Genomic DNA, 23,281 nt, shown 5'->3' with positions numbered 1-23,281 from the left:
CAATGTTGCGCTGAGGTTACCTCCAATGGGTAACCCAAATCAGTTCAGGCTAAATGAAACACTTGGCACGTTTTTGTACTTTCACTTGGGTCTCAACTGCTTCTAAAAACAGCCCAAGTGTTTTAAAAAAGACACCCAGACGTTTTTTCAGCAATAAGTTAATGTTTTTGGTGTCTGTTTCAAAAAGCTGCAGGTAGTTAAGTCACATTCCAAAGGCACTGTGCCGTTACCTAGCAACTCCAGCAAAGCCCAGCCTGTTACCTAGCAACACAAATAGAACTCAAGCACAACTGGTCAGTGGCTGCTGGAAAAACAACTAAAAAACAACTCCAGTTATAACATCTTGTCCTGAGGAGCTGCCAAAGTCCAAAAGAAGAATTCCACATTGACAAAGTTTAAGCAAATCATACAAAATTTGTAAAAAAATGTTTTTTGCAAAAAAGAAAGAAAATGCAAATGTTACCGTTAGCGTCACACATGCTCTTACCTTTCAGGTTCGATTTTCAAGAGACATGAAAAAGGAAGATAAATTAGAAAGTTAGTTTCAATAGGAATTAACATGAGTTACAACAACTTTTAATTTCCCTTTAGGATCAATAAAGTAATTTGAGTTTGAAAATTACTCACATTTCCAAAAGACGGATTGATCACAGCTGAGTTGAGTTGCAGTGATTGATCAGGAAAGGAAATACAAAAATCATTAAGGTGACTGATCAGATTTGCAATGACTGGTGGAAATTGCAATTCCATGCAAAATTTGTGAATAATGAGTGAATTTGAAGTAATAATTGTGATTGCAAAGTTGCAACTTTCAGGAGGGATTGATTAAACATGGCAGTGGCAGTGTTATGCTGTGGGGGACGCCGTCTGTTAGAGACGATCTCCGTCAAATCTGACTGAGCTTGAGCTATTTTGCAAAGATGAACAGACAAAAATTTCAGTTTCCAGATATGAAAAGTTGTTTTTAGCAACTTTTCCTAAAAAGTAGGTTAAGATGTGCTCTGATTTAAAAAATGGCGTCAGATGGAGGTCACACAGTTTTGGTGTTTAAAAATCAACCTGCTGCCATAAGAATGAATGTTTCTGCATGTTTCTGATTTGGATCGCCTCCACCCAAGGAGTTGAACAAAGACAAGAGTGTTACAAATGGCTTCCACCGTTTTGTACTCGCAGTGATTTATACGTTTGCACAGCTAACCTAAAGGTAAGCACATTAATGCTAATGATGAAGAGAGACCTCATTAGCTTGACTTTTATCTGATTGCAGCCCAGAAACAGATTTTGGACCCGAGCTTGGTAATTAAAACACACCTCTAAATCTATACACCCACTCACTTAGCGCATGCTTTTCCCTGCAGTGTACACACACCTATGCTAGCTTGGAGAAACCTTGATGATTAAAAGCTTCCTGGGGCCTGATAAGGCTCTCTGTCCACCAATCACAGATACCTTGGGCCAGAGACACAAATACTAACCCGTGGTAAATGTGTGCAAAGGTGTTGGGCAACGAAACCAACATCTGAGGAGCTTTAAATGTAAACAGAGAGATGAGGAGTTGGAGGAAGAGGACGCGTTTTCCATGACTCCTGACAGCTTTATGGTCCAGGTGGTCGAGGTCTGCGAAAGGACAGACCGGGCAGAACTACGGTACTGTGCAAAACTCCTAAGTCAACTCATATTTCTAGTCTTAATCAACAGTTATTTATGCTTTTCAGTCTCAGTGCTGCCCTCCTTAGGTTGAACGTGGCTACTGCAGCTGAATTCTCCAATTGCTTTAAACAGCACAATTTTTCGACAAACGGCACCAGAGAAGTGACACTTCATAGTAAAATTACCCAAAAATTGTACTGAAGTAAGAGTAGCACTACTTCAAAAATATTTTTACTCAAGTAAAAAGTAGCCGTTCAAGAAATTTCTTGAGAGTAAAAAAGTATTTGGTAAAAAGGCTACTGGTCATTTAATATTTAAAAATTACATCATCATACGGATCAAAATATAAAGTTATGTGGAAATTCTTTTTTTTTAAATGATAAAACCTAAATTATTTCATATAATTACGAAATAAAATCAGGCAAAAATAAACATTTTTCCAAATTAAATTTTCAAAAATAAAACTTATTTTTTGAAGAAAATAATCTTAAAATTTCTAAATTTTTTGTAGCAAATTTTGATCTTTCGGAACTCAGAAATTTATTATTTTTTTCTAGAAAATTTCTAAATCTAATCTCAAACTTTCTGAATTATATTTAGCTTTTTTTTTTTTTTTTACTTTTAAAGCTCAGAAATGTACTTGTTTTTTCAAAAAAATTTTAGGAGTTTAATCTGAAATGTTCTTTTTTAGCAAAAATTTACTCTTCCTTTTATTTCCTATACGCCATCATACTGTTATGCTTTTGCAGGGGAAGCTACAATTTCACTTTTAACTTTGCAGCATTCCCATAGCATGATGCTGCCACCACCATGCTTCACATGGGCTCTAAACTGGGTTACAGCCAGTTTTGGTTCCCACACCAAAATTTGTTTATCAACCAGCATGAATACTTTTGAAAGGTACTGCATGAATCATTAAAAGAGTAAAGATAAACATGATAAAAGATATATAAACAATTTTAAATATTAACCTTCATCAGAGTGAGACCTGCAGGAGCTGCAGGTAAAATATTTTTCTGTGCTACTAAAGAGGAGAAAAGGAAGTTTAAGATGAAAAGATAAAATCCTGAATGAGTAAAATGAGGATGAAGCAAAGTGACAATGTGGGAGATAAAAAAAGATCCAATAAAGACGGATAAGAAAAGACAGAAGACAGGAAGGGATTAGATGGACAAGAAAAAAGAGTTGGAAGAAGAATGCAGTGAGGTGGAAGGAGTGAAGAGAAATCTATAAGAGATGGAGGAGGAGCTGGAGAAGAAAAATGAAAGAGATAAAGAAAAGAAAGGCAATGCAGAAGATAAAGAACATAAAAATAGATGGTAAACTGCAGGGAAAAAAAGGAGCAGGAATAATCTGAAAGTAAGAAAAGTGAAAGGGAGCAAAAGGAATGCAAAAGAACAGAAATAATAAAATAAGGAAGAGTTGGAAAAGGAATAGGACTCAAGGAAAGGATGAGAGTAAAAAGGAAGGGAATAGAAAGGAAAAACAAATAGGATAAAAAAAACTGAAATTAAATCTATTTACTTCAAACATGTAGAATGTCAGAGAAAAAAAAATAAACAAAAGAACAAAACAAACATATAATAATAATAATAAATTCAACTTTCATATCCAGTTCCACAGAAACTAAAGCTTATTAAATTACAATCATAGAAAAGGGTTGAAAAATAACAGAAAAGTGGAATACTATAAGAAAACAGGGTGGGAAAAGAACAAGAAGAGTAAAGCTGAAAACAGAAAAAAGAAGAAAAGATGAAAGATAAAATAAAAGGAAAGAAAAGAACAGACATGGAAATGAGAATAATAGAAAAGGAAATTGTGCAAGAGGAAAACGATAAAAAACATAAGCAATATTTTAACTTATTTCCATTCAGACATTCTGCTTTAATTGTGTTTGGCTGCAGAATAAAACTCCCTGCAGGGCTGAATAAAGCATCTTCAGGTTTCTGGAACCAGAAGGAAACGGTGCAGGTGGAAGATAAGAGGCAGAGCAGGCAGCGAGGCCCGGACTGCCCGCTGAGGAGTGACGCGATGCTAATCTAGCAGCCGGAACATCTGGTCCGGGCCCAAACAATGGCTCCTGCAGGCAGATCGAGATGACTCGATAACCCGAGTCCAGCCACGTGACTCGGCGGGTCAGCGCAATGGCGGCCAACAAAGACGGAGCCTGTCTGCGGGCGAACGCGGGTCACAGCTAATAAAGCTGGAGGAAAGAGGTCAGAAAGCAGCTCATGTGTTCAGGGTGACGAGTGAAAACACCGGGACATTCCTGAGAGACACTCCCTCTGAAGACGAACCGGGGACCCAGAGTTAGCGAGCTTACGACGGCCTCTGCTGTGGAGGCGGGCAGAGAAACCAAAAATGATTATAGCACGGTAGCACGTTAGTTGAAGGATTGTGAATAAGATTGGCACGACAATGTCATAAACATGACATAACACCTGTCATGAACATGAAGGAGTCTTCCTAAATGTTTATGACTGTTGTCATGAAGTGGTAGATAATGACACTTTTAATGAAAAGGTGCACTAAAAGTTTAATTAAAAGTCCATTAAAAGTGTAATTATTTACCGAATGACACTTTGTGTTCATATCAGGTGATATATGACACTGTCATGTCAGTCTTAAGACTTCAAATAAAGTGTTACCAGTCACTGTTCTTAAACCTTTACTCAAGTAAAAAGTAAAATGTGGCCATCCAAGGAATTACTCAGTTAAGTAATTTGGTAAAAAGTCTACTGAAGTACTGAGTAACTGATCAAATTATAAATCATTTAATATTTAAAAATTACATAATCAGATGGACCAAAATATAAAGTTAAGTGGAAATGTTGGTATATTAAAGACCAAGAGGACAATAATTCATATAAGTAACAAAAATAAAGATTTTTTTTTTTCAAAATCAGTTTCTTTCAATAAAAAAAGTGATGAAACTTTAAACACTGCTGCTGTGTCTCTGTGTCCGGTGAGTTTTTGGTTAAAACAAGTTTGTTCTTCATAAAATGAAGTCAGAATCCAGAAAATGTATAGTAAAGAAAACTTCATAATAAAAATTACTCAAATAAAAGTAACAAGTGGGTCTGTTTATTTGTTTTTCTTTTGTTAAAAACAAGCTTGTCCTTCATTCAGTGAAATACTCACTGTTGGTAGAAACTTTGCTCTAGTTAAAGTAAAAAGTATAGCGTAGTAAAAGTACTCCAAGTACATTTTTTACAAAAAGTTACCGGAGTAAATGTAACCATCTCTGCTAGTTACATTTACTTTAGTAGCATTTTGGGAATGAAGTTAGTCACAGTGGGTTCTTAGCCAAGAATATTTTTAGTAGTATGTTTTTTTACTTTTACTTAATTTTATTATGAAGTATTTCTACTCTTACGTGAATCTAATTTCTGGATTTTTTACCTGTTGAATGAAAAACAAACATTAAAGGACCACTTAATTTTATATTCTGGTCCATCTGATTATTAAATTAAATGATTGATTTAATTTAATGTTTAGTTTAAGTATACTTGAGTATACTTTTTTACTCTTACTTGAGTAATTTCTTGGATGGGTACTTTTTGCTTTTACTTGAGTAAAAATATGTTGCAGTAGTGCTACTCTTGAGTACATTTTTTAACTACTTGTATGAATTATTTAAATTTTGACCTTTAAAATACCACATTTTCTACTTGACATTATTTTTAAATATGAAATAATTGAGTTCCCTTTTTACCAAATACTTTTTCTGTTACTTGAGTAATTTCTTGGACAGCTGCATTTTCTTTTACTTGAGTAAAAATATGATGAAGTCGTGCTACTCTTACTTGATTACAATCTTTTTTTGCACTCTACCCACCTCTGCTTTGCTCCACAAATCATTTAACAGGCCAGCAGCGCGTCAGTAGAGGACAGTAAGTAGAGATGCACATTCGGAAGATGATTTATCGCTTTTTAAAATCATAAAAGCAGAAGACAGATCATGAAGTCTCTTAAAAAAGGAGAAGAATTTCCAGATGGTGCTCAGGCGGAGAGAACGACATTATGCCTCATGAATGTCAGCAACTCTGATTAAAAGCCATCATGCTAGCTTGAGGAAAAAGAAAACACACACATATATATATATATATAAAGAAAAAAACATGAGCCTTCTCCTTTCACACTCATCCATCATATCATCTTGTTTGTATACAGTCGTTTTATTCTCTCAGAGTGAGACAGAGATGAGCGCAATTAAAGTTTTTTTTTTTTTCTTTCTAATTAGATGCTGTTCTTTTCTGGGAAGCCTGTGGCGGCGCTGGGTGGAGCCTGAGTGGAGACAGGAGGCTTGTGGTCTGGCTGATGGAACCCGGCCGGCCTGGCGTAATGGAAACCGGGTGTTCACTCTGCACATAAACACTCACACTGCAGCTGAAGAGAGGCTTCATACGCACATAAACCCGTGCAGACGTGACTCTGAGGTCACAACCCACTCAATACTAATATGTACCGCATAACACTCTCATGCTGTGCTGCGCAAAAGTCTCGAGTCATTAGGCTTGTTGCAATAAGCTATAAATGAATTAATGGCGTTACAAACTAGCGAGATAATTTCCATTTGCATGATTGGTTTTTTTCAGTCATTCTCTTTCTACCAAAAACTGGACGACAAAAGTCTTCAGCATGGGGCATCAGTCTCAACTAGCCCCTTTTTTTAATGGCCTAGTCAAAGTCAAGACCTAAATCCAACAACATTTAGACAGTCACACATTCTGACTGAGCTTGAGCCATTTTGACAAAAAGTGACATGAAAAAAATGTGGGTTTTATATGTGCAATGTGAAAAGTTGATCAATGAATGGACTGAATACAAAAGTACACCACACTTTTCAGAAATTTACTGCCATTTTTTTAAGACTATGCATTTTTTCATTCATATATGAATGGAGGACCACAAAACAACCACAGAAAAATCCTTCTAAAATACATTGCAGTTTGTGGTTACATGGCCAGAACTGTCAACTCGTTTCACTGAAAGTTTTAAAAAAACGACAATGAAAGTCCCGTCAACGGAGTTTCAAATCTTAAATCGCCTGGTTTTTTAAAAATTATATATCACATCTACTGCATAATATTGTAAAATTGTTCACATTTATGTACTTCTACTGTCTATTTTTGTTATTTCTGTTTGTCTTGTCAAACCGATGTGTGTCTCATGATGTGCATCGCTGCCTTTCTTGGCCAGGTCAACATTGTGAAAGAGGTTTTGATCTCAATGGGTTTTTGATGTGGTTTAATAATAAAAATGGTCCAGAAATGTGTAAAAGTACAAGGGATATTAATACTTATGCAAAGCATTGTATGCTGCCAATGTTAGAATCTAAAATTTAAGAAAACATTTTAACAGTCAGTCTGCATGGAGGCCAAGAGACAGGAAAATACAGGAGCGGTTTAAAACTTTTGCACAGTTGTTTATACATGAATTCATGTAAACAGAGCAAAACTTTCTCAAACACAGCTCAATAAATACTGACAATGTGTTCATGTGCATGCACAAGCATGCATGCTCGCTCATGCATACGTAAAACAAATAAAGTCTGTCACAGGGCAACCTGCATTAATGCACGCTCTGTCTCTGCCTGTCATTCACACAAAGATATCAGCATTTGCACAGATGCATGCAAACATAGACAAACACTCTGTGGAGCACACACACACACACACACACACACTTCTCCACCTTTTGTGCACATTGCACATACACACCCGTCCAGTCCGCCTCCCTGGGTGCAAACATTGTGTTTTAAGCTTCTTCAAATACAGACACATTCAGTCACGACACAATGGCACACGCACACACACCCCCACACACACACACACACACACGCATGCACAGCCGCAGCCTGACAGTGATGCAAACCCATATCCTGCCTGTTATGGGTTTTAATGCACCCACTCTTTCTTTCTCACTCTCACATACAGATTACATATTTCTATGTTCTCAAGAACTTTGTGATATTTTTCATCCATTTCTATAGTTGAACCCAGAGCCAAATCTACCAGGAACCAGGAAGCTCATCACTCCAGTTCTAAAGTCCTTCGCTGGCTCCCATAGCTGAGAGAACAGACTTTAAAATGCTGTTGCTAGTTTATAAATCACTGAACGGTTTAGCACCACAATACATTAAAGACCTGCTGTTGTCATAGCAACCTTCCAGAACCTCTGAGGTCTTCTGGTTCTATTAATCAATCAAGACCATCTTGATTGATTAATTGATTAATGTCACTTGCAGATTTTTTCCCACTTTTGACAAGACATGTTCCCTGTTTTACGTAAAACAACCTGCCAGTGGAGCCAATACTGTTTTTTTTTTTTTTAAACAAATCTACATTTAATAGTTATTGACTCAAAACAAGCTTAATTACCTGGCTGAAAAGTTACTTAATGTATTGTTGTCTTATTTCAAATAAAATGTCCTAAATATTTGCACCAGACAAAAATACCTGGGAAGTTTTATTGATCTGACGGTGTTGCATTAACTTCCATTCATTTTAGTAACTGCATTTATGCCCAACTCAAACACTAACTGTACCCACTACCAACATATTCCTAACTCTAACCGTAACCACATCTCAACTCGCACCTCTGAGCTCAGTACAACTGAAAAAAGGAGGAAAAGACCCACACTTTGTTGGTCTTTTTGGTTCTCTATACGTAGCATGTGCAAACACACACACAGAAACAAGAACAAGGTCAGGAAATGCAGAAAACAGATCTCAGGGATCCACTGACAGCGAGGTCAGGCTTGTCTTTTCCATTAGACACTGATGTCATTTTTCCACAAAGCTGCTTCAAATCCCATGTGTTCAAGCTCTGCTCCTGTTGGCACGCAGCAGGATGTTCTCCCACTGGGCTGTGAGGACGAACAACCAAGACAAAGGCCATTTTATTCTCAAATCTACAGCGCCCTGACTCTCCACCGACATCCCTCCAAGCGCATGTAAAATGCGTGGAAAGCACTGAGGTGTGACAGCGCATACATTTCACTCAGTCTGTGTTTTTCACTATGAACTCAGCTTCCTTTAATAAATACTGCAGGTTTTTCATCAAACCAGTGTCATTTCTGGTTCCCAGAGCGATGGACGGTGGACGCCAGCAGGTCAAAGATGGACAGGAACGGGTCAATCACTAGGAACAGGGCACCATCTAGTGTTGCATACAGAGTATAGGACGAGTGCTGAGATTTCTGCTGATTTTTTTCCTCCAGGCTTTATTATTCTCAAAATAAAAACCGTTTCGCTGAAGGTGCAGAATGTGACCTGAGCTGGCTGAGTGACTGAGCCTTTACAACAAACCAAAGGCTGAGTCAAAATGCATATGTTCATTTATTCAATATGTCTACATAAACAAGTTGTTTCCTTTCCAGTCATGCTCAGTCAAGTAAATGCATCACAGACCGACTCCACTCAAGTTGTAAATAGGCCTGTCGCAAGAAGCAATAAATCAAATAATCACATGATAAATTAAAACAAGCTCAATAATTTCCATTTGTATGATTTATTGTTTCTCTCTCATCAAAAACTGGAAGATAAAACTCTTCAGTTTGGTGCTTTGGTCTCAACTAGCCCTTTTTTTGAAGGACAAATTTGTTTACAGAGACTTCATAATTAATTTCCTTTGTTGTCTTGTTTATTTATTTATTATGTCTTTAAAAAGACTTGGAGTTAGAATTCAAAATTTGTTATTGTGACAAGCCTAGTGATCACTTGAGATTTTTTTTATTGTGAATAAATAGTATATTTTGGGTAAAAAATGTACAGGAAACTGAATTAAATGTACTTAGAAAAAGCAATATACATAGTCTTATATATATATAACATAAATGTTCAAAACAAACATTAGCTAATTATTGTTGTATGTCGTTTTGCATTTACTGTTTGCACTGCATTTATTGACAACATCTGTATAGTTAAGTCATTTTAAGCTCCTTAGTTTAGTAGTCAAGTCATATTGAGTCACTAGCATGTTGATACTACCAGTAGGACGAGGGTTATCGCTAGCATGTTGACATTCAGTATGCCAACATTAGTGTATAACGTAAAATTACCCCAAATCCTAAGGGTGCCTTAAATCTGTGGTGCCCAAAGTCGGTCCTGAAGGGCTGGTGTTTAGTTCTCTCCCTGGTGGTACTAACAACCTTCTCAGCATGTCAATATTCTTCATAGGACTTCTAATGAGACATCATTTGATCCAGGTGTGTTAACCCGGGACCGGACTAAAACATGCAGGACGCCGGCCCTCAAGGACCAACTTTGGGCCAGAGGTGTGACCAAGTCACTGTGTTGCAAGTCTCAAGTAAGTCTCAAGTTTCTGTCCTCAAGTCGAGTCAAGTCTCAAGTCAGGAACCTTTAATTTCAAGTCATTGAGTCGTTTTTATTATTATTTTTTAATATAATTTGCAATTATACATAAAATTCAAATAATGGACCATTTGTTCTTTTTAAAATCTGTATTTATCTCAAATGATAGAACATGTGCAGCTGAACACAAAGTATAAAAAACATTTTTAAATTGGACCTCTTTATTCTGTTAAACTTGATATTAAATAAAAAAAGTTTTCAAAAAATGAAATAAGTATATATGACGTTATCACAAGTAAACTCAGGAAGGTCTGGTGCATTTATTTTTCTGCTTTTATTTCTAAGTATGTTAGTTTCAGTCCTCCGTAAACATGGGCCAGATATTCTAAACACAACATTTATTTGGGGCAGTCACTGTATTTGGTCTGTTTTAACAAATAAACCACATGAAAAAATCAAAATCATTGCAAATAAAGTGGAGATGTTTTGAATTTGGATGTGATGGTAAAATAAATATCTGTCAGGCCAAGTGGGTTAAATCTACAGCCAAGTTCACATCTCAATATTGATAAAAACATGTTGTGTGAATCAAGCTGGTCAGAATCACTAAACACAAAATAATGAGATCATTATTTTATGTCTTACTCAGTTAACTATCCCACTTAGTGTTATATTCAGGGTCAGTGAGATTGTACAATTTTTATTTTTACAGAAATTTTTGAAAGATGACCCAAAAAAAACGGGATTTTTTTTTTTTAATTTGTTTTCCAGCAAAGCTACTTGGAAATGGGTTCTGTGCGACATGTGACAGTCAGTCAGTGCATTAAGTCAAAAACAGTTGACTTAATGCACTGACTGCAGTAAACAATATATTGTCAATATAATTTCCCAACGTAGATGTCTTCAAATACACCAACCGTCCTTAGATGATACTAGACCGGCTCATCATCATGATGGGACAGAGACTCTGTTCCCTGAGTTCAGGTCCAGAATCTGCTTTCTGTTCCGGAGCCCCGCTCACTATCCACCGGCTTCCTGAGCTAATAACACGGTGCACATTATTTGCGGAGGCATTTGAAGGACCGGATTTATGGTAAATCATCACCAATTTAACCCGGAGTACACATGCTAACACGAAGTTAGCTAAAGTCAACTATCTTACAGCAAAAGAAAAGCGCCACCTACCATCTTTGTGAAGCTTCAAATGCCGGACAAAGTTGGACGTCGTGGCATCTCCATCCGATATTCTCTTCTTGCATGTTTTAGAAGCTGCAGTTCGTTTTTTTTATTATTAAGTTCATAACCTACGTAGCCAAAAGAAATTACTCGCGGAAGCATATTCGAGCGGTTATTTCGTCTTTCGTTCCCTGAGCTCTGCAGCGTCGCCGCGTTTTTTTAAATGTCCAAATCCTGTTAATTTGATTGGTTGAGCTGCAGCTACGCACACATACATACATAAGGAGAGAGGAGAAACAGAGGGACGGTCTGAGTGAAATTAATTAATGACGCCACTTCATAAACAATGTGTTTTAAATTTTAAGACTTTGAGTAAAAAATATCAAGTATTTTCAAGTAAACAGCTTCAAGTCGAGTCAAGTCCCAAGTCAATGGCATGAAAGTCAAAGTCCGAGTTTTTGAGCATTTTTTCAAGTCTCAAGTCGTGATTTTAACGACTCGAGTCCCCACCTCTGCTTTGGACACTTATAGCATGTGGGCTATCACCAGTATGTTGATTTACATAGACTTACTCCATTCAGTATGATAAACATAGCTAATAAATGGAAAAAATTTCTAAAATGCCGATTTTAGGTTCAAAGCTAATGTTAGCATGAGGGCTATCCCCACCATGTAGAGTGAATAGCATGTTGACACTAGCAGTAGCCAAAATGCTAAGACTAGCTTAAATGCTGTCAGTAGCACGTGTGCTATCACCACAATGTTGATTTACATTGACTTAATCCATTCAGTGTGATAAACAAAAATAAAAAATAAAATGTACACATAAGGTGCAAGGCTAACGTTGGCATTAGGGCTATCGCTAGCATGTAGAGCGGCAGGTGACGTAGCACCATCAAAACGCAATCAGAGGGTGGGGGGGTGGTCATAGACATCATGACTATGGGTGGTGGTTAAGAAGTAAATGCACCCCGTTTACGCGTGGGTTTTAGAATTTCTACCAAGCCAATCAGCGAACAAAAGGACAAGACGTGAGCGATGACGTCGATTTTCTGCGCCGTTTTAGAATTGTAGTCTGCCAGTAGTTTAGCAACGGCAGCCAAGGATGTGAACGAAGCCGTTCAATTCGTGTTGGCCGCGCTTCGAAATAATGAATTAACATTAACAGCCATTTTATTGAGCTCGGCACTTATCTCTTCGCAGTGGAGAAAGGTTGTTTACAGCGCAGACAATTTCCGAAAAACCTCGAACCGTCGAACTGGCGCATTGTATACGTCACGGTCAAACGTTAGCCCAGCCGTACGTTAAAGAAACCTTTGTAAAAGTTATATTGCTTCCACAAAAAGACAACAACATTAAAACACAGCAAATGGTGTTTATTGTCAAAGTGTAGGAGTAGGACAATGTTATATGTGCATGATTTCAATATTGTGAACTCTAGTTGTGCAACAAACTAAGCTACAGTATATACAGACACCGATCATTATCTGTGGATAGCCCCGGATGACAGTCATACTGTATAACAGTAAATCTAGTTGGCCGGTTCTGCTTGGACAGGACAGTCTCTGAGGACGATCCGTCAGGAGTCCAAGACTTTGGTTTCGTCTGCGTCTTACTTTTACAGTGTAATATCAATCAATACAACTAAACACATCCATTTAAAAACATCCACATGAATATACTCAATGCAACAAATGTTATGCAGAAAATTATTTTCTCCCCCCATTCCCTCTTTCTTTCCTTCTTGGACTCTGTTATTATCTCCATAAAATCCATAAAAGGTTAAACGAACATTTAAATGTTTATTTTATTAAAAAGAAAAGAAAAAAAATAACGTTATGAGAACCCCTCAGGTCTAGATAGCGACGATGCTTTGTGAAAAATATACGTATAGTATAGTGAACTAAACATTTACATGACTTTACAGGTTGGAAGGACATAACTCTGTAGAATTATAATAATAATCAGAATAATAATAATAATAATACAGCCTCACAGTCTTTATGAACATGCTCTGCTCTCCTGTTCTGCACTCCCATCACTGTCCTCGTGCTTGTGTCGATGTGTGTAAGTGGGATTAAAGTGTGCATGTTAGCAGGTCAGTCCACTGGCATCTCAATTAATTACAATATAATCAAAAAGGTAACTTAAGTCAGCAATTCAAAAAAAAAAAAGTGAAGCAAACATTTTTCAAACAATTTGATTGGCTACAACCTGAAATTCTCATAAAAGTTACGTAAGATTTTTAACACAGAAATGCTATGAAAGTTTAGTGGAAGGAAAAAGTGTGATAGTAGACAATGTAAAAATGCAGGAAACGGGCAACGCCTGATGCATGTTACATATTTGGCTGTTTCTGAATCAGGCCCAAAGTTCCTCTTTTCAGATAAAAGCAAAATTTGTGTCGTATTTGCAAATCGAGGTCATAGAAGAGAGGTTAAATGAGGTCCAGTGTAAAGTTTCCACAGTCAGTGATGATTTGAGGTGCAATGTGCATCTACTTATGTTGGTCCTCTGTGTTTCATCAAGTGCATTGTCAGAGTAGATGTCTGCCTGAAAAAAATGTAGAGCAATGAATACTTCCTTTTGCTAACAAACTTCATGGAAATGCTGATTTTATTTTTCTGCCCTCACTTCCAAAGACATCAAAAGCTTATTCAATTACCAAAGTGATCCTGATACTAAGAATCTATGGAGTACTGTTAACTTTTTCCACTAAAGTTTATCCTTACACTTAACTTTCCATCAATATGCTTGGACATGGCACATTCAGCTTTATTTTTGCGGTTTTGAGGGTGTGACTGACTGATAGATAACTCTAAAGTTAGCAGCTACATAAAACAACATTCTGCTAAAAATCTTATAAAAATAGTTTTGTGTTCATTTTAATCCTTAAACTTAACAGAAATGTTACTGTGTGTGTACTGTAGGGCTGAAGCGATTAATCGGGCTAATCGTCATTAATCGATTCATCAAATAATCGTCAACTAACATGGTAATCGATTAATCATGAACTGGAATATGCGGACAAAGAGAAAAGGTAATTTGCTGACAGTCATACAATTAATTAAGCTAAACTGTAGAAAAATAGAACATTTGCATTTTAAGCAAATTGTAATCATTAAAAAATTTTATTCAATTGTTCAAATTTTTTAATACTGCATAAAAAAGGCTTAAGTGCAGAATCAGATTTTTTCATCCAATTGTAAGAATTTTTAATTATTATTGATCAAAAGAAGAACTTAATAACTAAAATAATCATTTATCCACAGTGTAATACTTTTCTTTTTTTAATACATCAGATTCAGTTCTGTAGTTTTTACTATTTGTGGTGTGGAACTTTTTTCTGTTAAATCCTATTAAAACACAGTTTTGTGCAATTAAAACATGTTTTGGATAAAATCCTCCAAATCAAGGATGTCAAAAGAAAAAAACATTTTGGGGTCAAATTGAGATCATGAATGCTGGTTATGATAAAACCGTATGTATGTAAAACAGTATGTAATAAAACTACATACTGACAAACTTAAAATATTACATCTTTCTCTGCTTTTGAGTTGTGCTTTTTAAGATTAAATAAAATTTAACACATATTTCTCAAATATTAAGTGATTCCATTTGACTGATAAAGTAATATTTATCTTATAATTCTAATTATGTGGCCCTCTAAACTCACGAGTCTTGAGTTTAGAGGGCCACAAAAATAGCTTTAGTGGGCCGGATTTGGCCCACGTGCCTCGAGTTTGGCACCTGTGCTCTAAAATAACAGAAATGAACATTTGAAAATATTCTGTGAAATGAATTGGGTTTTTCTTAAACATGAGATTATGATGGAGTATAAAGGCCATATTGAGAAAAAGGTTTAAAAAATAAAATAATGAGAATAAAGTCGAAATAATACGAGAATAAAGTAATACTATTTTTAGAATAATGTAAATATTATGAGAATAAATTCATAATATTATTGACTTTATTCTCGTAATTTTCTTTATTTTCTTAGCATGGCCCTCATCCTCCGTCGTACGTTTTGGATTAAATGACTGAAATAAAATTACCTTATTGATTATATTCCTATTTATTGAGACGCCCCTGTATGTCTATGTGTGTGTGTGTATGTGTGTGTGTGTGTGTCGCATCGCTCAGCAGTCCCCAGAGTTGTGCGAGTGTGGCCCGGTCTCCAGTTTCCAGTCTCTCTGGTCGGCGGCCTCCGCCGGGCCGTGCTGGGAGGCGGCGGGCGACAGCGACATCTGTCTGCGTGGGTTGGCGCTGTGCATCGTGTTCCAGTGGCGCTTCAGGTCCGACGCCTTGATGAACGCCTTGTCGCACGAGCCGCAGTTGAAGGGCCGCTCGCCCCGGTGCTGCCGCTCGTGGTCCTTCAGGTGGGACTTGTGCTTGAAGGCCTTTTCGCACATCTGGCAGGCGAAGGGCCGCTCGTTGCTGTGCACGCGCTCGTGCCTCTTCAGGTCGGGCCCCCGGATGAAGGCCTTGCCGCAGACGACGCAGCGGTGCGGCTTGAAGCCCGAGTGGATCTTCAGGTGCTCCTTGAGGTGCGCGGCGGTGGTGAAGGCTTTGGGGCAGTGCTCGCAGCCGTACGGGCGGTTGGCGGTCAGCAGCCGCTCCTTCTTGGCGTTGTGGTCGAGCGGCTTGGCGCCGGCGCTCTGGCAGGAGTTGTGGTCGCGGTGGCCGTACAGCAGGTACTCCAGCTTCATGTCGGCGGCGGAGGTCGACGACCCCCAGCCGTGGGCGTGCGGGTCCTTCCCCAGCCCCGTGTTGTAGCTGTGCGGCTGCGAGACGTGGGAGCCGCCGGGGCCGATGGCGTCCATCCCCTGGTCGTAGAAGCTGTTTTTCCTCACCTCCTCCATGGCGAGCTCCTTCAAGATGGCGTCCTGCGCCCGCATGCCGTGGTCGTCCGGCGCCTGGTTCTCGCGGGTCTTCATGTTGGTCAGCTCCCGCTTCTGGGTGCAAAGGTTGTCCAGGAAGTTGATGCCGAGGATCTGTCCGGACGACATCATCATGTTGATGTCCTTCTTCCGCACCGCCAGCCGCGCCGTATACATGTAGTTGAGCACTTCCTCGAAGATGTCGGAGCGGATGAAGTCGAGCTCCACGATGGAGTTGTCCTCGTCGCTCTGCTTCTTGAAGAGCTTCTTGAAGTAGTTGCTGCAGGCGGCGAGGACGCAGCGGTGCGCCCGGAACTCGATGTTCTCCACCACCACCACCACGTCGCAGTGCTCGCCCTCCATGCGCTGCTGGTTCAGCATCTTCAGGAAGGTGGCTTTGTGGTCGTAGTCGATGTATCTCAGCAAATCAGACATGGTGCAGGTCAAGCTGGAGCAACCTGCAGGCGACAGAGACGCAGGTTAGAAACGCCTTAAAGGGGCGGTGTTAAATAACTAATGTTGCTGGGTGATAAACAGTCCCAGTAATTATTACGATAAACAATAATATTGTTGTCTTTAGAGGATTTTCAGTGGCACAATAGTGGCAAGAACACATTCTCAAATATCAATAAACTTTAAATTATAATTAAAGGAAAAATCAAGGCAACAGTCCAGGTATGTTTTGATGAGGAAATAACATTATAACATGATGGAAAGGCAAAAAAGTTGATTTTACAAAATACTGCTCCGTTAATGACAGAATCTTATTGTCCGATAATGATAATCTTAGTAATCAGTTATACTGATAATTAACTGATTAATTGGGTGAAAATATGGGCACATTCTGCAGATTTTTCTGCACTTAAGCCTATTTTTGAAAATACATTAAAGATGCAAATATACAAACTTTTTGAAACAGTTACCTAAAATGTAATAACATTTGTCATGTCATGCCAACAGCTCAATTTCTGAGCAGCAGACACAAAAGTAAATTAAATGCACTGCTAATCCACCTCCTTTGCTTTTGTCACTCCTCTTTAAATCTGTTTCACCGTATCGAGAGAAAGCCGGGTAGAGAGACACTGTGATGTTGTAATAAATATTCCATTTTTGTTCATAACTATCACAATGTTCTGACCACCATATGTTAGCTTTAGCATCTCAGCTGTTAAAATATAAATCCAGTACATAATAAACGGTGAGAAAACCTCCCATCCAACAGAAAAAACATATTGGTATGCAAAGAGTGAATGTATAGTTCATGAAACACATTATCTTACAAAACTGCATCAAAGTATTCATTTGAGATGAAAGATTACAAAGTAAAAAACACAAAGAAGCTTAAAAAATGTTCAACAAGTTCCTTGATGGAGGTTGTAATCTCAAATCCAGCAGGAAATAAAGCAATTAAAAAAACTCTCCAATCTTTATCTTTTAATTGATCAAAAAATAATCTGCAGTTGCTGTTTTATTTGTTTATAGACAACACATGGGTAAAGGTCTTAGTTTTTACGACTTTAAGTTGAAATTTAGTTGAGACATTAGGCTTTAGAAAATCGGAAATTAAACCGGTGCATCTTTAACACAAAACAGATAAATCACTGACAATTAATGTGTTTAACTCAGCTGATGTGATCCCGAGTTTTCCTTTACCTACGTCATTTCCTGTATTCTACTTAGGTTGAAGTTTTTATGCTGTTTGGTGAAGAAACCCGCTTAAAATCTGCAGAAAATGATACTTTTAATATAATATATGAACATTGCAAACCTTTTTATGGGTGTTTAGGTGCGGAAAAGGTGGTACGATGTGATTAGAAACTAAAGACGTGCTTTAATTTCCACACCAGATCGGGCTGCATGCAACAGCAGAGGGGTGGAGCTCTACTCCATGCCTCTAATTGTAATACAAACAAACTGAGAAGCAACATTTGATGCAACATGCGACTAAAAGTGCTTTTATTTACAAATAAGACGCGGAGAAGAAAAATAAGTGGCTAAATCAATCATGCAAAAAGCCTCTGAACAGGAGCAATTACGACAGGCAGGCCCCACCAGCGAGCTGAGCCGTGGTTAAGCTAATCCAAAATAAAAATAAAAACACAAACAGAAACAGAAACAAACACACGAGCTGTTCCGCGGGCCACCAGCGCATTTCCGCGCCAGTGTTTGCGTGACAAGCAACGCTGCGTGCAGGAGAGGATCAACCTGAGCGAGAATATTTCACATTTCACTGCGCCCAGCCATCTTGGCCAGCCAGCCAACCAGCCTCGGTTAGTGTTTCTGCAGCCCGACAGGCAGCGCTCCGACAGCGGCGACACCGCGGGGCACGTACCGCTACAAACCGGGCGGCGGTGCGGCCGATCCGCGGCGCTCCGACACGACAGAGAGAGGAGAATAAAAAGCGCCAATACCAAAAGTCTGAACGATCCCTGTGTTGTCACGCAAGGCAGTCGACGACGATCCAGATCCAGAGTTGTCGTTTTTCCTCTTCCTCCTCTTGTTGTGACTGTGCGGCTCCGCAGGAAACGGGGCATCGTTCTACTGCCACCTAACGCCCCGGAGAGGATACTGCACCCATGAGATCGTCTATATGTGCACAGATGAGTCACTCTGATTTGGAAAAAATATAGCGCCTGCAAAACTGTTCATACCGCTTGAATTTCTTTCATTTTTACCAAGTTACAGGCATGGGACATTTTATTATTTATGCGATAATCCAACAAAAATAAACCCAGTTGTGAAGTGGAAGCAGTGGTGGTTCAAAAGAATGAAACAAAACAATTACATTTTATTTAATCAATGACCGCACGTTAACAATATTACATGTTAAAAATAAGCGACTGTTGTTGTGTACGCAAGTTTTCAAGTCACAGGCTAATTTACAAACCCAGTCCTTGTTTGGAGCTTTTTTAAAAACTGAAACACAATTATGTTGTCTGTATTGCAAGTTTTTGTGGTTTTCCTTTATTATACCAGATGAAATGTTTCATGTTTTGTTTCCAAGCCGAAAAGTGATACACAAATAAACTTCTGTTGCCTGAAAACTAAAAAAAGTGGTATGCATCTACCAGCTTTTAAACATCTAGAAAATACCTAAAGCTGTCAGACGGGATGGAAAGTGTCCACAAACATCTATTTACAAGTCTTGCCATGAATTCTTGATCATATTTATCTCATCTGTGTACTTTGACTAGGACATTTAAACAGATGAATATGGTCCACTTTAAACTATTCGTGGTTGTTGTCCTTCTGGAAGGTGATTGGCCCTGTTCCACACCATGATGACGCCACCACCATGCTTCAACATGGAGCTGGTGTGTTCAGGCTGCCACACATTTATAATGTGGACCTACTGCGAACTGATGAGCTGTTTAATTAGCTCATTAGTTCAGACTAAAAATAAATTATCGCTTTATAAAAATGCTGACCTTTCTAAAAGATATCTTTTATTTCTGAATTTCCACACCCTGAGACATTTCAGAGATATTTCTATTATATTAAATACTTGCATTGCTGGGTTGAGCCTAGACAATGGGACATGGGTGATTGTTTTCATTGATATTGTGTTTAAAGAAAGTTTTAAAACAAAACTAAACAAAAAAAAAACGTTTTTGGCTTAGTTTAACAACTAAAATCCACAAAAACAAACCATCACCACATTCACCTTAAAGGGGGATATGAAAAAAAAAAACACAGGGAGCATAAATGATGACTCCATAACGAACTGCTTCATATAATCTTCTGTTTGATAACCAAATCCGTATAAAACATTTTAGATGTCAATGCAACAGGTGCTCCTTAAAATAGATAAATGAATAAATAAATGATAAAAAGTGTATTTTAAACGTACTTTGAACCAATTTCTCCAGGTGTGACGCCTCTCATCATTTCACTACTCTTTGGCTCGCACAGGACAGCTCAGTAAGGTGTTGACGTCATTACGTAGTTACGATAATAAAAGCGCTGCAATTCTGCTGCCATATATACTGGTTCAACTAAAACAGTAGTTTATGTTTAAGGCTTTATAACGTTATCAGTTACTTGAGCGTAAACTAATAATTCGAGTTCAACGTTATTCTGAAAGACTGAAGTCATTTTATGTGATATTTGATCTGCTGCATCTTAAAGGGGCAGCATTACGTATTTTCCAGTCAAATTTTAAAGCACAATAAAGTAAGTATATGAACTTCAACTGTTAAAAAATGCTATATATATGTATATATATCAAAAATGACTTAAAAAATGACCTTGTAATTTAAAGCCTTGAAATTGGGTCTGTGTCTCTTTAAGAACTCCTGCTGTTTCTGAGACTCTGCCTTCAGGAAGTCATCACCACATGGCTCCTCTATTAACCCTTTAACAATGTTTTTGCCAGCTTTTCACTGAGAAGTAGTCATAATAATGAGCTCAGCAGAAGTGCAGTTCTACCAGGTGTTTGCTAATTATTGCTGGCTAGTCTGAAGGAGCTGCTCTGTGAGGCGGAAGCTCAGAAACTGCAACTCTAAGGAGGCAGGTCTAGGTCGAGGTGTTTTGCACATGTGAATGGTTGCCGTGGACACTAAAGGATTTTAAAACATGCATGGAAAAATATTAAGCATCACTTTGATGAGGGTATAACTGTATAAAACGATGTGAAGCTAAAAAAAAAAGTAGATTTTACATAATACCACCCCTTTAAGGCTTTGCAACTCTTTCAGTTACTTGAACATAAACTAACAAATTTCATAGTTCTATGTAGGAATGCACAATATATCGGCATCAACATCGGTATTGACCGATATTAGCCATTTTGTAACTTATCGGTATCGGTCCGATAAAACGGATATGAACAACATATACTTGTTTTATCCGTTTCTGGTTGGGTTTTGTCAGTGTCAAAACTGTTGTGAAACATATATAATATTGGTAAATATTGGTAATCGGCCATAATACACATTATGTGTCTGTTCAGTTGTTGACTGTAACGTGTTTAGTTTGTAACTTTATGTTTTCTCTTACGTAACGCACCTTGAACCGCCTTGCTGCTGAAATGTGCCACACAAATAAACTTGACAGATTAACTGATAGGAGATAAGGACATTTTATTTCTTTACCACATTTTCAACAACAAGGCAATTCAAAGTGTTTTACATAAATTAGAAGGAAATACAACAAAACAAAAAGCAAAAGAAGAAAAAAACAAAAAGGTGTAACCCCATGTTGAAGAATAAGTAGTTTGTGATTTATAAACAAGAAGGGGTTTCTATGGTTTCTTGTTCTGATAATGTTGATCTAAGGTAATGAGTAGTTTCTCTAGATAAGCCTATCGGAGCAAAATCAATATCCCAAATTTCCCCAGTTCCATGTTATTCTGCAAGATTCGAGCCATTTCTTGGACTGAAATCAGAGCGACAGAGCAATCAGAAACACCAGCTGCTGTACTGTGGTCACTTTATTATTTTGGGAGTAAACTGCAAATTAACAACAAATGCGTCAGTCTCCGTTTTCCTCCCCTACGCTGTGGAAAAACGCGGCTCCAGGTGAAACGGAGGAGCAGATAGAGGCTGTGGATGTCAGGGGAGGATAACCGATTTCTCTTTCTGGACTTTGCGTCTCTTTTGGGCGGAGCTCGGCCGTCTGAGCCCTTTGCCCCGCGGCCGCGCCGTCGCCACGCCAACCGGCCGACGCGGAGCTTGTGCTGCGGCCGATCGACCCCGCCCTGGAAAAAACAAACAAAAACAAAACAAAAAAAAACATTCCCAGCCTGCACAGGCATGTCAAAAAGTCACTTTGTTTTTCGTTTTCCTCGCTGAAAGTGGAGCTCGATCGAGTGGGAGGAAAAACCAGAGAGAGAAATAAAAGACAATAAAAGTGAAACGAATTCAAATGACACAAATCAACCTTAAAAAGATCATCGTAAGCCGGCTTTACTGGAGAGGCTCTGATATGTACAGTGGCACCAGGTGGAAAATCATTGTGTGGGAGTGAAGCGATGCTTTGTTTTCTTCTACATTGAGGTTAAATAGTGTTTGCTCTCTAACATGTACAGCCTACAGCAATTACAACTTCCTGGAGTGATGGCTTTATCTTATAAATAAAATGCTGCTACAGTAATTATCCTCAGCAATCATAAAAATGCATCAAAGTTGTAATAAGGCAGTGGAAGCAGAAGGTTTACTTCGGATTCAGGACCATTAAAAGAAAAACTAAAACGAATCAGACGAGGCCGTTTGGTTGGTGATGCAGCTTGGCGTCCTTCTCATGCAGAGTGAGTTTGTTGGTTTTGCAGGTGATGTTTGCGAGTGGAGCGGCGAGCTGCAGCGTCCGTAGAGGAGGAGCCTTCAGACGGTCCGGACGGTGGGAGGTGATCGCTGGAAGAAGAGCTCGGTTATTCCTGGAAGAGCAGAGCGAGAAGCGGAAGTGAGAAGCTGCTGCGCGTTTCATTACCTCTGAGGCTTTTTAGGCCTCAGCGATGCAAAAACACAAGAAATCACAGAATATTTCTGGTCCAGATTCTACTGCTAATGTCTAAGAAACTTGAAATGAGACAAAACTAACTTTTTAGTAGGAAATATGAGCTTGATGATTCCTTAATACTGATAAGAAGTTCCTTTTCCAGTGGCAGATTATTTCACTTATAACATGGGAAAATAATCTTAAACTTGAGCTAGAATTTTTTTATTAAGAAATTGACCTAAAACAAGCTCATATATCTCCCTGAAAAGTTACTTGTAAGTTAGTTTTGTCTTGTTTAATGTGTACTCAGATATTTTCACTAGAAACTAGACCAAACTAGAATAGTTGGTATGTTTTTGTGTTTTTGCAGAGTGAGTCAGATGAAGGGCTGCCAGTTTCACCCACATCAACAGAAGTAGAGACGAAAACAAACAAAGATGCATGGAGGTTGATGGAAACGCCAAAATAAACTTTTTTTTTTAATTCTAGCTGCTCTGCAGTGCATCAGGCTTTACGCAGCAGAAGCTGGTTTTACGTCTTTCAAGAGAACAAGAACGAATGAGAATGAATGTAGAAACTAAAACCATAAGATAGGAGAAAATATCTACTTTTGTTTAGATAGAGAAATTATTGACTAAACAATAAAATACGTTTTCAATTCAGTATTATATTTCATTTATTACTCTTATTAGATTTTAGTGACAGTATTCTACGTTCTACAGCAGAGAGAAAGTAAACTAAAATTTTACCCATTTCAATATCTTTAATAGATCATATATAAAACAACTTTTATTTTAATTACCAAGATCAATGAGTCACTGA

The 23,281-nt window shown here is 38.2% G+C and overlaps 2 protein-coding genes across 16 annotated transcripts in view; both read right to left on the bottom strand.

Moving 5' to 3' along the window:
- Positions 1–12,499: 12,499 nt before the first annotated feature.
- LOC103461054 (zinc finger and BTB domain-containing protein 14-like) lies at positions 12,500–18,573 on the bottom strand. 2 transcript variants are annotated; one of them, XM_008403374.3, is made up of 2 exons: positions 18,357–18,573; positions 12,500–16,482 (listed from the first exon to the last, which is right to left on the bottom strand). In XM_008403374.3, the coding sequence occupies exons 1-2, from the start codon at positions 18,556–18,558 to the stop codon at positions 15,284–15,286; spliced, it is 1,401 nt and encodes a 466-aa protein (XP_008401596.2). In that variant the 5' UTR covers positions 18,559–18,573; the 3' UTR covers positions 12,500–15,283. The 2 variants fall into 2 exon arrangements, with proteins under 2 accessions (XP_008401596.2, XP_008401595.1); XM_008403373.3 differs by having other exon boundaries at positions 18,436–18,547.
- Positions 18,574–21,437: 2,864 nt separating this feature from the next.
- epb41l3b (erythrocyte membrane protein band 4.1-like 3b) overlaps positions 21,438–23,281 on the bottom strand; it is a 67,427-nt gene continuing 65,583 nt past the window's right edge. For all 14 annotated transcript variants that reach the window (XM_081598677.1, XM_081598675.1, XM_081598687.1 and 11 more), the window contains one exon: positions 21,438–22,397. Coding sequence is in view for 1 of the 14 variants with exons in the window: in XM_081598679.1 (XP_081454805.1) it covers positions 22,392–22,397 (6 nt within the window). In the remaining 13 variants the exon portion in view is untranslated. The remainder of the gene's footprint in view (positions 22,398–23,281) is intronic.

This window comes from Poecilia reticulata, chromosome 17 (assembly GCF_904066995.2).
Source record: "Poecilia reticulata chromosome 17, P_reticulata-male-v2, whole genome shotgun sequence".
Classification (NCBI taxonomy): domain Eukaryota; kingdom Metazoa; phylum Chordata; class Actinopteri; order Cyprinodontiformes; family Poeciliidae; genus Poecilia; species Poecilia reticulata.
This window is presented reverse-complemented; position numbering and strand designations above follow the sequence as displayed.